The 18,143-nt window shown below is 35.2% G+C and overlaps 1 protein-coding gene across 7 annotated transcripts in view; it reads right to left on the bottom strand.

The window, feature by feature from the left end:
• Positions 1 to 18,143, bottom strand: part of AKAP9 (A-kinase anchoring protein 9) — a 121,387-nt gene that overhangs the window by 64,458 nt on the left and 38,786 nt on the right. For 5 of the 7 annotated variants that reach the window (XR_012585471.1, XM_074574647.1, XM_074574649.1 and 2 more), the window contains exons 4-10: positions 12,654 to 12,707; positions 12,075 to 12,245; positions 9,368 to 9,523; positions 8,215 to 8,412; positions 4,992 to 7,433; positions 3,183 to 3,396; positions 2,291 to 2,370 (exon numbers count right to left, since the gene is read on the bottom strand). Coding sequence is in view for 6 of the 7 variants with exons in the window: in XM_074574647.1 (XP_074430748.1) it covers positions 2,291 to 2,370; positions 3,183 to 3,396; positions 4,992 to 7,433; positions 8,215 to 8,412; positions 9,368 to 9,523; positions 12,075 to 12,245; positions 12,654 to 12,707 (3,315 nt within the window). In the remaining variant the exon portion in view is untranslated. The remainder of the gene's footprint in view (positions 1 to 2,290; positions 2,371 to 3,182; positions 3,397 to 4,991; positions 7,434 to 8,214; positions 8,413 to 9,367; positions 9,524 to 12,074; positions 12,246 to 12,653; positions 12,708 to 18,143) is intronic. The other 2 variants (XM_074574650.1, XM_074574652.1) reach the window with 2 other exon arrangements.

Raw genomic sequence — 18,143 nt, 5'->3', positions numbered from 1 at the left:
GAAAGTAATATTTTGTGAGTATTATCTTCTGTGGAAATGATGGCATAGATGTTCTGTTGAGTCATAAGAACCTAGACGGTCTTTAAGACTTCTGGTAAAAGAAACAGGTATAGAAAGACTTCCAGATAAAACAATGGCCTGCTCAGAGCACACAGGGCGATTCTTTAAATAAAGACTTTAGACTCCATATATTGACACCAAATTTAACTTACGAAAGTAAAATTACAGTATCTGCAAAAGCTCAACATGGAAACATACAGACAGGCAGTATTCTATGCCAAAGACTCTCATTCAGCTGCTACTTTCTGTGAGCTGTCATGGAGTTCTGCTTAACCTCTCCTATGTTGGCTCTCAAGTATAAAAGTTCTACTATCCACTTTCCCAAAAAGGTATTGAAAAAAGTCCAGCAAAGACGGAAAAAAACCCACCAAAACACCAAACCCAACCATTTGAAGTATTTAAGATTGGAAAACCATGACTTATAATGACTGATGAAAGTAGCTTAACTTATTCAGAAATACATTTAATAAGTAACTTGATTGCTCGTCAAGAAGTACCTGTAAGGACCATTGATTAGAATCATAGAATCTTCATGGTTGGAAAGGACCTTTGAGATTATTGAGTCCAACCATAAACACACACACAAAAAAACAAACAAAAAAAACCCCAAAACAAACAAACAAAAAAACCACCACAAACAGACAACCTACAATCTCTGCCACTAGAGCATGCCCTGAAGTGCCACATCTAGACGTTTCTTAAATACCTCTAGGGATGGTGACTCAACCACCTCCCTGGGCAGGCTGTTCCAGGGCCTGACCACTCTTTCAGTAAAGTAATTCCTCTGAATATCTAATCTAAACCTCCCCTGCCGCAACTTCAGACCATTTCCTCTGCTCCTGTCATTATTCACCTGGGAGAAGAGGCCAACACCCACTTCTCTCCAGCCTCCTTTCAGGTAGTTGTAGAGGACAATGAGGTCTCCCCTCAGCCTCCTCTTCTCCAAGCTAAACATGCCCAGCTCCCTCAGCCTCTCCTCATATGACCTGGTCTCCAGACCCCTCACCAGCCTGGTAGCTCTCCTCTGGACACGCTCCAGCACTTCAATGTCCCTCTTGTACAGAGGGGCCCAGAACTGAACACAGCACTCGAGGTGAGGCCTCACCAGTGCCGAGTACAGAGGCACGATGACTTCCCTGCTCCTGCTGGCCACACTATTCCTGATACAAGCCAGGATGCTGTTGGCCTTCTTGGCCACCTGGGCACACTGCTGGCTCATGTTAAGCTGGCCGTCCACCAGCACCCCCAGGTCCTTTTCTGCCGGGCAGCTTTCCAGCCACTCTTCCCCAAGCCTGTAGCGCTGCTTGGGGTTGTTGTGACTGAAATGCAGGACCCGGCACTTGGCCTTATTAAACCTCATACAGTTGGCCTTGGCCCATCGATCCAGCCTGTCCAGGTCCCTCTGTAGAGCCTTCCTACACTTAAGCAGATCAACACTCCCACCTAGTTTGGTGTCGTCTGCAAACTTACTGAGGGTGCACTCAATCCCCTCATACAGATCATTGATAAAGATATTAAACAAAACCGGCGACCAGCCACCAAGAGGATTTCACACCATTAATCACAACTCTTTGGGCACGGCCATTACCAGTAGTCTACAAAAAAAGATATGGGAAAATAATATTATTGGTGGCAGATACCAGAATACAGTCTAAAAATAAGCTTGAATTTTTTACTATCATGTTCAGTTACTAAAAACAATATAGACAATAATTGTCTAAACAATTGTCAAAACCAACAATTTTGGTAGATTCTTAGGCACTTTTAAGTCTTTGAAAGATATGCTGTAGCTAAGAAAGAAATTACTATCTTATTGCAGATATACGAGAGTGATTTCCTTCATGTCAATATGTGTATGATATCAGACCACTGCTAAATCAACAACTTATAGCCAGAGACATACAGAAAGGAAAAAAAATACTTCCAAATCTTCCATAAGTAGATAGTATACTATAAGTAAGACAAACATTACATAGAAGAACAAAACTAGGTATAAGACCACAGAATTGTATGGACAAAGACACAAAAGAGTTCAGGAAAAAAAATACAAAATCCCTTGCAATGTTAATTTGGAAGATCAGGTTTAGCAGTCTCTATTTTGAGACCAATGCAAAGAGAAAAGCTACAAATAAAATCTGTTAAAAATTAGGTAGAAAAATATGATGACTCACTGTACACATAATTTTTCATTTTCAAAATTTCCATTTTAAAAAAGACTCTTAAGTCTTACCTGAGCAAGCCTAGAACATTCTTCAGTTACAGCTTCATTCAGCTTTTCTATAAGTCTTTGTGTAGATTTGACTTCATCATCTATGAATATAAATCATTCGTATTATTTTTAAAACACTAGATGCACAACATTTCAAAAGCCTAATTTCCTGCCTCGGTGAGACTGCCTCTTTAGTTTTTAAAAAGGCATAGGTTTTTGTCCCCCTCTTTCTTGTTCCATCACATAGACAGATTCAATTATTATGGCAGAACCGCCCATTCAAGCGGAGTAAGTGATAAGAAACGGCTTTGTGTGTTAGTGAGATCTGGCAGGATTGAACTTTACAGAAACATACTGGAGAGCAAAGAACTTATGCCAAAAAATTACAGAAGGGCAAATCATGAGATGACAGAAAAAGTAAGGAGAGAAAACCAGCATGGTAACACAAAAGCTCACTGAGGCAAAAAGCAGCAAAGAAGTAGTAGCAAAGAAACTTACTTACTTGTGGGCAGGGAGCCAACGCAGGAATTCAAAGAACAGAGAATGAAACAAGCCCCAAAACATTTTGCTGATGCATTTGCTTATTATTTCAGTAAGGAATACAACCTTATAGGTGAATCTATTATATAGTTCTTTACAATTAACTGATCTAATACACATAGCAAAACCTGAGTTTTAATACTTCCTATTCCTTCCCTTTTTTATATTATTACTACCTTTTCTGTGGTTTTTTAAGTACCCTGAGCATTAGACTATTTGTAATGGGTACATAATTTGGTACAAAACCACTTCGAAATGCTCTATAAAAACAATTTATTGGACAGCTACATGCACAAACTCTTGTGCTTATTTTCTTTTAAAGACACTGTTTTTCACATCAAGAGCTTCACTCCCATAATTCTGGTCAAGTTACCTGCTTGCTGAATTTTCAAGGTCTGGAGCTCCAGCTGATGCATTTTTTTAAGATCATTCATCTCTTGTAGATGGCTACGTACAAGCTCCTCTTTAAGACTGCAAAGTTCGCTTTCTTTTTCTGCTTTCAGGTACTCACGAACCTGGTCTACGTGAGCTGAATAAACCAGGGATAGGCAAATGCGCTGCGCTTCCATCTGTAGCTGTAAATCAGTCTTTGAATAAAAAGACACATTTTACAAGGAGTGAGAAACAAGCAAACAAAGCAGTCCATCTTTGCGAATTTCTGAAATTAATAATGTGTTGAATGGAATGCTGCATATATGGTATGCATTAGGTAAATTTAAACATACACAGTTTGGAAAACTAAATTGTAAAAAAAAAAATAGTATGATGCTTCTTAAACTAAAAATCAAATTAAAATCAACAAAACTCAATAAGCTTCAGTTCCTATTTTGGAGCAATAAAAACCCAATGAATTTTACCCTGATGAAGTGAGAGCAATATCACTACCAACAGAGTAAGTTAAGAAAGTTCACTTCAAATACAGAAAAAAGACTGTATTATTAGCAGACCTTAAAAACATTCATTTCCAAGGGCTGTAGTTCTAGTCTGCTCTTTTGGGGATGTTATTGCTAAAGCAAAACATGCTTAGGATATGTCAATAATGAGCTATTTGGAGTCCAAGTTTGAAAAGGTTTTTAGACCTCTGGATCATAACAATTTTTCAGTTCTATGTCCAGAAACTGCAAGACCCTTAACACATCCTCATTAAAAAAATAAAATACATTGTACAGCTGTATCGCTTTTCTATATCTCACGACTGTTTCCAATGTGGCTTTGCTTGTGATTTTATTTCTTAGGACATGAATGAACTACAACACAACATAAAACTAGGCAGTGGTGGTATTAGTTCACTGTTTGGGTTTTTTTCATGTTCTAAAAATCCACCTATCTAAAAAAATCATAGAAGACTGGTTAACATCTATTTCTACAGAAAACTTCTTGCAGATCCTTCTTGCAGCATGCTGTTCAACTTCATCACTGCATATAAATTTGAAGCCAGCACCACTTATGATTCCAGCTCCTAATTAAATACTGGTAATTCAATATTCTAGCTAGTTTCTTGGCAAATAACAGTAATTGCCATAATACCTGCAATTGATTTACAATATCAAAAAAATACAAGCAAAATTTCTCCAGCAAAACACAGAGATTGGTTAGAATCACACAATATGCATAACTTCTGTACATTCACACCTTTCTCTTCTCATGCTCACATCCAGATACATTTCTTAAGAAGTCATAACCCCATATACACAAAAATTTTGATAATGGAAGATTAGTATTTCACAAGTTTGATAAAAGACAACTGAAGAAGTCAAGTGTTTCAGTATCTCTTTATATTGTTTGAATAAGCACTTGGAGAACTGAAAAACTAATCATAGATTAAAAAATTGTGTCCTGAGTAAGTTTTCACCTCAAATAAGTAAGTTAAATGCCATATAAAAGTGTGAAGTGCTATAGATGTCTTCTCCTTACCTTTTGTTATTGTTGCTGATTTAATTAAATTTAAGGAAAGAGTATTTCTTTCACTGAAAAAATAGCATCCTCACACACATTGACTCTGGTTATCATTCTGGTCATTCACGTAACCACTTTCAACCACCAGCCACACTGCTACACACTCATGACCATGCACCTGGACTTCAAAGCAGCTAATAGGAAAAATATGCTGCAAGTTTCCAAGTTCAAGCTCCTACAAATTTGCACAGGTAAATTATTTTCTATACTGCTCTATGTAACGTACCTGTTCTGATTTTAAGGCATCCACTTGCTGCTGAAGGTTATTATTTTCACTCTGTGTAATGGCTACTAACGATGTTTCATCTGTCAGCCTGTCTGTCATCCCATGCAAATGTTCTACATGAGACTGCTGTTCTGGTTTCAACATTTGTTGAACTTCCTCTCTTTTTGCTACCTCATGACTTCTACTTGAACCTAGATTTCCTCTTACATTTATTCCTTCATCCACTGTATTCCTTGGACCAGGGGTTTTATTTCTACTTTCAGGTGCTGGAGCAGCAGTCTTTAGAGCTTTTCCTTTAGAGCATTTTGTCTTAGGGTTATTAGTACTACTATTTCCTCTCTCAGCGTGGCTAATCATGACTTCTAGTTCTTTACATTTTGCTAGAACTTGTTCTTTCTCATCTTTTAAGGATTTAACTTTTTCATTTAAATGACAAATTTCACTATGCTTTGACTTCAACTGTTCAGAGAGTTCAGAAAGTCTCAGGGATAATTCCAGTTTCTCACGCTGGGTAACCTCAAGCTTTTCCATAAGTTCTGTCGCATCTTTCTCTACAACTTCTCCAGTCTCAAATGTGTCTGCCCTGGACACCTTGATTTCTTTACTCCCTTCAAAACCAGAAGTTTTAGTTTTAAATAAAACTGGTCTATTGCTTTGCAAGTGGTGAAGTTTTTCACTCAAAACTTCGAGTTTGCTTTTATATTCAGCTTCCTGCTTATTCTTGTTCTCTTCTAACTCAGTTTTTGCCTTCAGAAGACTTGCACATTCTTTCTGCAGCTCTTTATAATTAGCTTCAAGCTTTTTCTCGGTGAATTCAAAGGCACTCTTCTGCCTTTCAGTATCCTCTTGGAGTTGACTGTTCTGGTTTTTAAGTTGCTCATTTTCAGTAATCAGCTTTTCTATTCTTTTTTGCAAGTCCAAAATTTCTGACTTAGAGCTAACACTGTTGTTCAAAATGACACTTTCTTCAGAGCTTACTAACACACTTTTTAATTTCTCTTCCAGAGTTTTGTTTTCCCCCTTAAGAAGGTTATTTTGTGTTTCAAGTTCTGAACATTTTTTTTGAAGGCTATCTTCTCTCTCCCTCATCTGCTCCTGCATCAGCTCAGTTTTAAGCTGCAGCTCTTGAATTTCTTGTTCAAGGGTACCTTTTTCTTTTTCCTCTTGCCTAAGCTCTTCAATCTCCTTCTGCAGTTCATGGATTTGAAGTGTCATTTCTTCAGATTTAGAATTTACAATGGACTGCTGCAAATCTTTTAGGTTTGAAATCTCTAATATTAACTGATTTTGCTTTGTGATTAAGGTGTCTTTTTCATATTGCATGGCTTCTATCGTTCGGCTCATTGCATTTTGTACCTCATCTAACTGCTGTTTATGGTGCATATTCAAGTTATCTTTAAGGCTCTCCATGTTCACCATGTGCTCTTTTTGTAAGTTTTCTTTAAGTCTGGAAAGTTCCTCTTCATGACTAAACAGAAGCTTTGTTCTCAGTCTTTCTAATTCTGCTTCTTGAGATTCTGCCATCCTGTCCAAAACTGCATCCTTCTCCCTTTCTAGCATTTCAAGTTTTATTTTGTAATTTGTGACTTCTGCCTCATGTTTTAATTCCAATTCCTTCCTAAATTCAGAGGCAGAAGCCAGCTGAGTTTTTAAATCTTCAATCACAAATTGGTATTTTTCAGCTTCATTTAATCTACATTCCATATCCACTATAGTTTGTTTGGCTCTTTGAACCTGCTCTCTTGAAAAATTCAGTTCTTGGAAAAGATCTTCAATTTTAGTTTGCTGAAGAGACTTCTCTGCTGAAATTACTTCCATCTGTTGTGAAAATTCTTGCTTTATTTTTTCCCTTTCGTTATCAGCATCTTGCAATTTCACGTTCAATTCATTAATTTTAATATTCAATAATTGCATTTGATCTTTATTAACATTCTCATTCAAACATAGACTTGAAGTTTTCTTCAATTCTACTTCTTGTTGCAAAAGACGCTGTTCTATTTCCATTGCATGTTGCTTAATTAATTCTTGCTTCATTTGTACAATCTGCTGGCCATGCATTTCATCTAATTCAGCCTGAAGTTGTGCCAGTCTCCTTTGTGTTTCTAATTCCATTCTTTGTACAATGTCAGCTTCAGACTGGCTGTCTTTATGACATCGTTTCTGCAATTCTTCCACGGTTCCCATTAATTGTTTTATTTCATCAGAACATTGTCTTTCTTTCTGTTTGTAGGTAGTAAGTTCAACTTTCATATTACTTATCTCCTGGTTCTTTAGTGAAATCTGTTCTTTCAATTCTTCAAGTAATTTACCGACATCTGATAATTTTTCCTTAAGCTGAAATGAATTTTTTTCTTCTTCTCCAAGTTTTGCTTCCAGCTCTTCAACTAATGCTTCTTTTTCTTGCAGTTTACTCAAATCTTCTCCCTCATTTTTGTGCTTTTCCTTTAAAAAATTAGCAAAACCATGTTCTTATTTTTAGTTCATTATCTGAACATATAAGAACACTTATAGACTTGGCTATTTAAACACAATGCCTTTCTTTAGAAGGCTAGTGAACATTTATAAAAACTAAATATAAATTATCTGTTGACCTCATTTGGAGGTTATCTGTACCTTTGGAACAAGTGACAATCCCTGTCCCCCTCCCTGCATCACACACCACACCACCCCTACCGCCCAAAAAAAATCAATTGCATTTTTTGGAAGTTGTGCTCTGATACTTCAAAAAAATGCATTTGGTGCAGTCTACTGAAAACTTTGTCTCTTGTTACATTTAATGACATTTAATTTTTTTAGGTACTTTTAAGATGTATTTTCCATGAAGGATAATTAAAAAAAAAAACGTACATGAAGAAAAGAATTCATTCTTTCCTTAAGATAGAAAAAATTGTTCTAGCAGGTTATTTTAGTATTTTTTCTCATAACAAAATAATGTCATTTAATGACGGCATTCTAATATACAGTATAGTTTCATAATTTGTCATAAGTATTTCTGCAGTTTTTTAAAACATGATACATAGTACTGACATAAAAATTTCAGTTTAAATTATACATGTATTATGTGTTAGTTAACAGATGCAGTTTTAAAAACTTAATTTCTTTGTATGCATTAGATGCAGCACACTCATAATCTGTGCTTTGGCCTTTAAATTTCAAAGGAACTATAAAATCCTGGAAAGAAAAAAGAGATTAGGAAAAGAGATCTTCGTAGCAAGGAACATACCATTTCATATGTTGTGATTTTGTCTTGAAGACGTGCAATCTGCACTTCAAATTCTTCATTCTTTGTTTGGTAATTCTTCAGCAGACATTCTTGTTCTTCCAGCTGTTGCTGCTGTGAAAGAATCTGTTGCTTGGCTTGCAATAAATCAGCAGCTGTGCAACTATGGCTGGTGTTCCTTAGGGCTTCACTTGCCTGCAACTTGAATGTTAAAAAAAATAAAACCTAAAATATACCAAGTTTTTCAGAAACAGCTTGCACTACAGAAAGTGATCTTTACTTTCTTCTTCCATATCAGAAGCCCAAAGTCTATCACAAAAGTTTATAAGTTATTTTAGGAGGAACTGAAATATCCTTATTCTTTTGAGATGGCCAACCAATAAAAAGTATTTAATATTAAATTGGTTTATGGTGAACAAGCACAGGACAGCAGCGTCTCAGAAACATTTCTAAGTAGTAAAATGAATTAGTTGTAATTACTGTCCCCTAAATCAGATTTTTAATAATAAAAACTCAGGCTTCAGAATATAATCCGCCTGAAGCTCAAAAAAAGCTATATAAAGTTCTCAAACGGCACAAAATACCACAATATTCAACTACGACACTGTAAACTGTAGCCACACAGGTTAACAGTGTCCATGGCACCTCAGTCACTAGTGCTTTTTACAACAAATGCTTCTCTGAAACTTAACTTTGTTATTTAAATTACCTTCTAATAACACTACAAGAGGGAGGTTTTACCCAAAAATATAGGAATGACTGGAACATGAAATGGTGGCCCGTTAAAGTTGATGGCTGTCTGTTCTGATTTCAAAGGCAACAGGTTGGATTTCAGCCCAAAGCTCTGACAACCAATTACAAAACTGTTTTTCCCTAAGATAACTGCCATCATCCAGCATTTATCAGAAGCTACCACCACATACTAGGGAAGGAAACAGACTAATCTTTATTATTTTGTAGTGAATTAGTACAATAAACCAGGTACTATAATGATAATTATAGGGCTGGTAAAGTGACTGCTGATCTATACTAAGAGACCAATTCTTCAAAAACGCACAAAAATTTATGTGCTTCTGCAGGAAGTAGCCATTGATGGACCCTCCAAAGTGGCACCAATTTTCAAATCCAAATAATTATTGATAGCACTGTAACTTACATGCTGAAACTGAATTTGCAGCTTTTGACTTTGTTCAGTAAGCTCTAAGAACTCCCTCATAGTTTCATCCTTTTCTTTCCGTGCCTGCTGTAGGTTAGTAGTGAGCTGAGTGATAATGTCATCTCTTTTTTTGATAGCAGCTTCAAATTCTTGCAGCTATGAAAGATAAAATGTAAACTATTAGTGCACATCAAAGCCACAGACAAAAAAGAAAAATAAAAATTGCTTATTCTAGTTTAGGAGGAATACGTCTTCCCTAACATCTCCATTTAAAAGATGTCACACGGACCCACTGGAGCATTTACGTTTTCACAAACTCTATTTGTAAATACTTCAGAAACAGATTTTTTCCACTCATTTAACAATATATGACCTCTCAAGGAATCCTTACCAAGGAATAAAATCTGAACCTTTAAGAAGGTTAATTAGTTAAATATATAAACTGCTTTTAAACTAGAAAGCACAGCCACATAAACAAACCATCATAAAGGAAGCCAGTGTCTATTTATAGCGTTTCAGCAATTTTATACAACTACTCATGTCCACACACTTTTCTCACAATAAATGCAAATTATATAATTTCTCACTGAAAGTGCAATAAATTGCATTCATCGTACTAAAAGCATATAACAGATACCATGCAGTATCCTATATTGTGAATTCAGAGAAATTATTCGTAACTACATGAGAAAATCAGCTCAAGCTGCAAAACTGATACAGTGTATTTAATAGATGAGTCTTGTAATTTGTAATGATGAAGAAATGATAAAAGTACAGAAAAAAAAAATCCTTTGTAAGTGTTTTACTTTTTGTAGGATTACACTCAGGAAGCCAAAAATTCTACAATATTAATTGGGACTATTTTCATGTGCAATTATGTAAATAGAAATGTTACTCACTCTAAAGTCACTTTGTCAATTTTAACTCATTCAAGACTAGTGGAACTTTCATCTCTATGTATTGCAAATTTCTTAATCCATCAATCATCTTCTCTGTTTTGTTTACAATGCTCCCAAAAAGAAGCCTCTCCAGGTTATACGCTGAGTCTTGAAGTAAAATTGTAATACTTCCAGATAAAGCTACCGATTTAGAGAACAGGGACATCAGTGGGACATAAAACCAGAAGTCCCTTAAACAAGCCAAACTATGCAAAGAATTTGAGGAAATTCTTTAAGTTCTTTACAGAACACTGCAGTGAACTCCTACTTTAAAGCATGGACGCAGTGGAAATACTAGATTTTTGTTATAATAGAGAAAATTAGGAACAGGATCAGATACTTAAGTATCATATCTTTCCTTTTGCATCTGTTCAATGAAATTGAGTAACTAAATTTATCTGTTCTGATCCACACATTGTTATACGATAACTTTCATTTTTTTTTTATTCAATCCTTTTCTTTAACAAACAGGCAGAACTAAAGCACACGACATTATCTTCTGCACTCCCCTTTTACAATTCTTTTCTTTCTTCTGAAAAATAAACCATATGCATTTCTCAACTGACATATTATGCACTGTACCACTATCATACAAAAATATGCTGCAACTATTAAAATATTATTGTACCACGGTCTGCTTTGTTTTAATATATTTTTAATTTATTTTAAAAATAGTAATCATAGCCATTTAAAAAATGCAAACATTTTCACTTTCATCTTTTTGAGGAAAAACTAACAGTAGTAACAATTGTGAGAAACTGAAAATTATGCTTATGTTCTTTATTATGCTATAATTATGACTATTCTGTTTAGCACAACAGATACAAGACACAGTAATTAGAAGATAAGTTTGACTTAAAATGCTACACCAGGGATTCAGCAACAAACAAAGGAATGATAAACCACTTCCTCCAGGGCAACCACTTAAACATCTCTAGTACGGTGGAAAACATGACAACCATTTTCACGGATAAAATACAAATGAAACATAAAAAATTATAATTGTGCAATAATAATGAAGGTGAAAATCATTGAATATTAGAACAATTTTGGTATTCTGTAGTACTTTGCAAAAAAAAACCCAGAAAAAAACACAACGATGTGACCTGAATCCAAATTAAAAGAGACAGATAAGTATGAAGCATGACAAAGCACTGACTTCAGTGCATTGCACCACTTGCTTAAACTGGAAGAATAAGTGTTTACTAGCTTTTACTTTAAAACCTAACTTTAAATTCCAGGGGTATTTCTTAAGTAAGAAATACTTCCCTGTAATACCAAGTTATTAGATGTTTGTTAAAACTTCCTGTAACAGTTGCTTTCTATTTCAGACTGCGAAGTCTGACATACAAACACTTTTTTAGTTCAAGGATCAAGTCAGTTATATCATTCCTTAGGAAGTAAAACCTGAGGTTTTTTGACCTTGGAGGAACAGGAAGGTATTCAAGAAATGCAGTCTTTGTACAACTAGAGAAGAATTAGGGCTTTTCTTGAAGAAAACTGTCTTTCTATTCCTGATCTGAAGAAAGTCACTGTGAAGAAGACTGGAAGTTTAGTCACAAAATACAGAATAAAGAGACACACAATGGAAATGCCATTCAAAGAAACAAAGCGCATGGTATGTGACTGAAAGAAATTACGTGCAATTCTATACCACACACTGACTGCATTCTGAACAGCTGCCATTAAGTGCAAACTCTTTCAGGTGATGCTCTGCATTTTCGCATGTACCCGAGTAGCAAGTAGAAAGCAACATAAGGTAATTATACCTGTTGCAATCCTTCTGTACCATATGCTGCCCTCATTTCTTCTAGCTCTCTGTTTAGCTCTTCAATCTCTTGCTGTTTCCCAGCCAATTCATTCTCCATCACCTCTAGCTGCATGTGAGAGTGCTGCATTCCATGCTCAGAACAAATCTCTCCAACTCCAAATTCTTCTTCCTAAATCAATCCAAGTTCCTTATCATGCCGGTTTTTTATGCTTTATCACAGTAAGTAAACTCTAACATCAAATTCTGTATCAAATGCCACTTTAGTACATTATCATACAATACAGCATCGAAGATCTTATTGCCATGGTAACCTCCCTTGTTAGTATAATTCACACCTCAAAAGCATAAAGCATTTCTGCAAGTTCTGCTTTATAATCTTAGCCTTAATAGCAGTAGTAAATTGTTTTGCATTTCAAGTTTAACAATATGCTATATTAATATATAACAAACAACGCAGATGCAGAGGACAGCATGCAAAATAAAGTATTAGGCAGCAACATTGTTTCTGTTCAAAACAAATTGTTCGAGGTTTTTAGTATTGACCATTAGTATTATGATTCAATTTGCAATACTGTACCCTGATTAAGTCTGCAGGTATAGCTGTTCTTGTCACAAAACTGCAACCGTTTACCTGTATAAAGACAATTTCTAAATACATTATTATTTGAAATAAAGCTTGATTTCTATTTTCATTTGAATCTTATGTGACGACTCCTGCAGACCCACGGGAATTTTTATGCTACAAAAATTTATTTCATTTGAAATACAAAATAGCTTTATGTATAGTAAATTGCATCAAAGTAAGCATAGGTAACACTTAAAACACATAAAATTGCAGTAATAGATAGTACTGTCTAAAAACAAAACCCATATTATGAATTTAAATATCTAGAGAAAACAAAGGAATTCAGATTTAAAGGTCAATGCAAAGCTTTATACTTTAAATAATTAAAATGCAGTACTATTGTTTTTTAAATTATATGTTTAATATTTCTATATATTACTAAATGCAGTTATGCTTTCTAAAAGATATTTATACACCCCAAAATTTAGTATTTCTGAAAGTCACCAATCTCTCAATAGTGCAAGAAAAGCAGTAACATAGACTCTCATCCTAAATTTGAAGGAATTTCTTAAGATTGAAAAAGAGAAGAAATTACACATTTAACATAAGGCATTTGAAAAAAATGCTCTTTCACTCACCTAACACTGCAACCCTTTTCAGCTTCTATGAGAATTTTGATTCTACACACTGTGCAAACCAATAATGATGAATCTCCAAAAGGCACGCACAAGCCAAAGTAGCAGTTATAGTTATTTATAATCCAAACAAGAATATGCTGTGTGCTTGTGAGCAAGCATAACAGACAGGCAGGCTTTTAAAACAGCAGACCAATGATTTAAAATGAGAAAGCAAGAACAGATGTATTTCCCCTCAGAGCTGTTTATTAGATCAGAGCCTGAAACAAAAATAATGGTACTGGGGACGGAAAGGCATTTCAGACCCAAACACTCAAAAAATGAAGCTATACTACTCAGACGTCTGCCATAGTCGAGATCAGGGCTTATTTACAGAGGACTATCATGCCTGAGGAAATCAATAAGTTACCCAACATAGAAGTACACTGTTATAAGCGAGATCAATACAATCGTCAAGCTTGTATTAAGAGAATGAATATACCTGCATTAGACAAGAATCTGCAGAGCTGACACAGTGCTCTTTCAATTCTTGACTTTCTCAGTAAAAAGGAAGACAGACACCACAGAGAGATTACTCCCTTGTTTTAGAAAGAATAAAGAAAACTGCAGCAAACAGCAGTTCAGGCAATTCACAGAGGCACTGCACATCGCTTGTGTATTGCCAGATGTTCACTCTATATTCAGACATACACATGCCTACACAGTGCCTGGCACCAATGGCTTCATTCACATTTTGGAGCATGTCCCAGATTAACAACACTAGTACTTTAATAGAAACTCTATTATCAAACTCTTCTTTTCCTTTTTTAAATCCCATTTTATTTAGGCTTAATTGATAAAGACATAGTGTATGATTCCTGTAATCCACCATAGCGGACACACTTCTATTCCTGTGAATCATTTCTGTGTGCAACAATCAAAGACTCTTAGATGCTTTATAACAAGAGCTACTAGGAAAGACACAAAAGCCTTATCTCATTAGATGTTCCAGACTCCTTAGCAGCTGAAATTTCTACAAAAGACCTTTTACTTATAAAAGGGATTTTGCTATCTATAGACATTCAAAGCAAGTGTCTGGAACTTGGGGAATCCCGCCTCATTTCACAGGAGACTCGCTCTTAAACGTCACAGAAGTGAACCACAACAACCACGCTCTTCCTCATCCAATACCTTCTCCTTACAAATGCTTTATGCTTTCTGATAAAGTGCCAGTTGAAACACGACAAGAGACCAGACTACGCTGTAATCTATGGATTAGATGAGGGTGCTGTGCCGACGGGAGCCTCGTGAGCAGCCTGACGACCTCTGGCATGACAGAGATTCTGCTGTGTCAGAGCAGACAGACAGTTGGGGCTGAGTTATTACCTTCAAAATATCTTAATTCAGAAAGAATTTTTCACTCATCTGCAATATATGAAGACTGTAGTCCAAATACCAACTTCAGTGTTAACAGATGTCTACACAAGCCCCATTGGACTTCTGTGTTTTGTCTCTTTGTATGGTTTACCTATACAGAGATCTTCTGCAAGTCCATAAATACTACTGATGTAGACTCTTATAATTTCCTCTTTTAAAGCTTTGCAGTTCACCTTTAACGCTGAAATGTCCTTATGCCTTAACGCCTTATGATGTCCTTAGTGACATACCCCAGCAAACAATTAAACATTTAAAGAAACAATCACACCACATAGCATTTTAAGACAATGGATGGAAGGAGTAACAGGAGCTCTGGATATAACTGCATAAACAAATAACCACAAAGTAAGAAAAAAATAAATTTTGTAACACATTAGCCACTCAGAAGTAACTGTCTCGGTGAACAAAAGACCGGAAAAAAGTGAAGGTTATGGAAGTCCCTCAAAGGACTTTCTGTCTGATTTTTCTTCCTTGCTTGTATTTTCAAAATAATTCACAGAAACAGTATTTACTAATATAAGTTAAACTCTAATTTGTAGTCTATTGGCTAAAAATAAAGATATAATATATACTGCATCAGTAAATACATATGCTCAAGACAAATGAAAGGAATCTTCTTTCAGAGAAACACAAGGAAAATCAACTTCCACCACTGAATTAAGGCAGCGATTCACGACAATCGCCACCAGAGGTCAGGATTAAATTTATGAAATGACTGTACCCCTTTTCATGTTCCTTAGACCTTGGAAGACCTGAAATTGTACCTCAGGAATTGCGGTAAAAATATGTAATGTGTAACTATTATAACATTAACGCCAGTAATACAGATATTTCCCTTTATAAATAGTAACTTGTGCTCAGCATAAATCAATACATACTGTTCAATCACTGAAAATTGTAGAAAATATTTTAATACATGAAAATAATATAACATATTACAGACTGGCAAGCAGACTTCAGATTAAAAAAGTTCTTTGATTTGGTAGTAGAAACATACAGAAGTACCTGGAATGGATTAATCAATTTATCTCATGTTTTCATTTCCCCCCCCCTTTTCTTTTACATTTCGGACATCTGATTCCTTCACAAAAATTAATACTTAGACCTCCAACATTGCTTGTCAGTGTTCTTAGCTTCTCCTCAATTTTATAGTTATGTCACAATCGACTATATGAAACTTAGCTAAAATTAGCAATTAGGGCAACTTGGGAAAATGAACTTCAGTTGTGTATTTTTTTATACTTCATCACAAACTGAAAATGGTTTTCGTTTATGAAAATAATTACCATCATATAACTAAGATTAATAACTTCTGAAGGATAACAATTGATGGCTTTTTAAAATATCATGGCTTAATACATTTTTCTATATATTAATAGCATGCAACAGGAGATTTCTTTATGTAGTGGTTAAGGCTGAGGTATAGAATTTCATTACCACTTAAAAAAACCCAAAACTTTGTAGACATCATACTAACCATCTTTTCAGAGGTACACTTTGCAAGTTGGGAAGAGAGCCAATAAGAGGAAAAAAAAATATCAGGTGGAACAGTCTTTCAGTGATGCCATAAAATTGAGGCATATGGAAAATATATGGGGGCAACTTTACCTTACACAGTTATAAAAACCCAAAAAATTCTAACTGTTGGAAAAAGCTTAACTTCCCTTAGTTTTGAGTTTAGACCATAAGCTTAAATTAAATGATAGTGGTGAATAGCTATTTAAGACTATTCTGGCAGGTCTCATTCTTACTCGAACTGAATAATTTGTTACAAAAGGCAAGATGGCCATATGAAGGATTTATCAGTCTTCACTTTGGCTCCTACCTTTGGATAGCATAGGTGTTTAGAGAGGTGGCAGAACAAAGCTGAACAAGAGACTGTGTTTACAATAAAATTCCTTCCAGACAATTATTCTTATATAAACATTCAGTGGTTCCTTCGACTTCGCTTAGACAACTGTACAGGCTTATAATTGTGTCTTACAAGTCCTTTAAAGAGGGAAATACTCATCAGTGACTTTTATCCAATTCCTCAAGAGAAGGGGCTGAAGGATTAAAAACATCTGACTCATTTTACCAACTACAACAAAACAAATAATGTATGAACTATTTCATTTTGGAGCATGACAGCCTTAATTTCAACATAATTTCTGACAAAAACCACTCAAAAGAAGACAGATATTCTAAACAATGAGGGAAAATATGGATGAACAGGCCTATGTTTTCTACAAATGTACAGTTTCTTAACATTCCAAAAAGGAGGTCATGTACCTGAAAAAAAGGTGAACTCGAGATTTCATACAACTTCATAATTACACTGTTACAAAGAAAATTTAACTGATTCTCATCTTCAACTGAAAAGGCTTCAGATTGCTTTCTTTGCAAGGTGACCATGAACGTAAGTAGTGTTTTTAATAATAAAAGTAACATTACAGCTGACATGAAACATATTGAAAATTCAGTTCCTAAAATATACACATTCCTAAATGTGTTGTTTCCTCGTTGGAGATACCAACCAACTGTAATGAACAGGAATTAAAAAGAGCTTATTAAGATAGCAACTTTCACCACTTGAGTTCGTTGTTCACCAGATCCAGTATCGTGTTATTATTCACAAGTTCTGTGTTGCCTACTTACGTCTTTGAAAATAATTCTCGTGGAGGTAAAAGGTCTTTTTGCAGGAATGAGAGCAAGAAGTGCCTAGAAATGCATGTCATTGCATTTTTGAGGAAATCAGCAATTTTGAGGAAATCTGCAATTTTTTAAAAGGCACTTTGGCTGTAATTCTAAGGCAGCTTGGCTGTAATTCTATTGTCTTTACTATCTGAAAAATTGCTCCCTAATATACTCTGTAGGCACCTACAGAAATCTTTGAAGAATGAAGGGTAAAGTTAAGTATTCAGATGTGAAAATTCATTTTACAACGAGGGCTTTGAATTGAACTGATACTAACAACAAAACACTAAAAATCAGAACATAGCCACAATTATCATGGAGCATTATGCCAGATCTCTTCTGTATTCTGTCTCCTTATGCAAAGATGTATTTTCTAGAGCTTTTGCAATCGGTCTCCAACATTGCTTCCTACAGCCTCAGAAGTGATCAAAATTTCTTAGTCGTATTTCATTATATAGGTAATACCTCTCACTTGTAAAAACACGTGAACATCAATGCTGTTGTCAACTGTTTTCAAGGGTTCATTCTTCACATACTGCATATTCCATCTCATAGTAATCACATACCATGGTGACGTATATTCTAAAAAGGTGCAGTAAGCTCACAGCAGTTGTTCAAAAATGTGTTTGCTACACTCTCAACGGCAAACTGTGTGCACATACTGCCCTATCACCATACCATGAATAAAGCAAAGTCAGATTCTTTTTGTTCTTTGTTGCTTTAATTCCTTGGACAAAATAAAACGCATTTTACCTATCAAAAATACTAAAACTTT

The sequence above is a fragment of the Larus michahellis genome, chromosome 2 (genome assembly GCF_964199755.1).
Source record: "Larus michahellis chromosome 2, bLarMic1.1, whole genome shotgun sequence".
Lineage (NCBI taxonomy): Eukaryota > Metazoa > Chordata > Aves > Charadriiformes > Laridae > Larus > Larus michahellis.
Note: the sequence above shows the minus strand (reverse complement) of the source record. Positions and strands in the feature narration are given on the sequence as shown.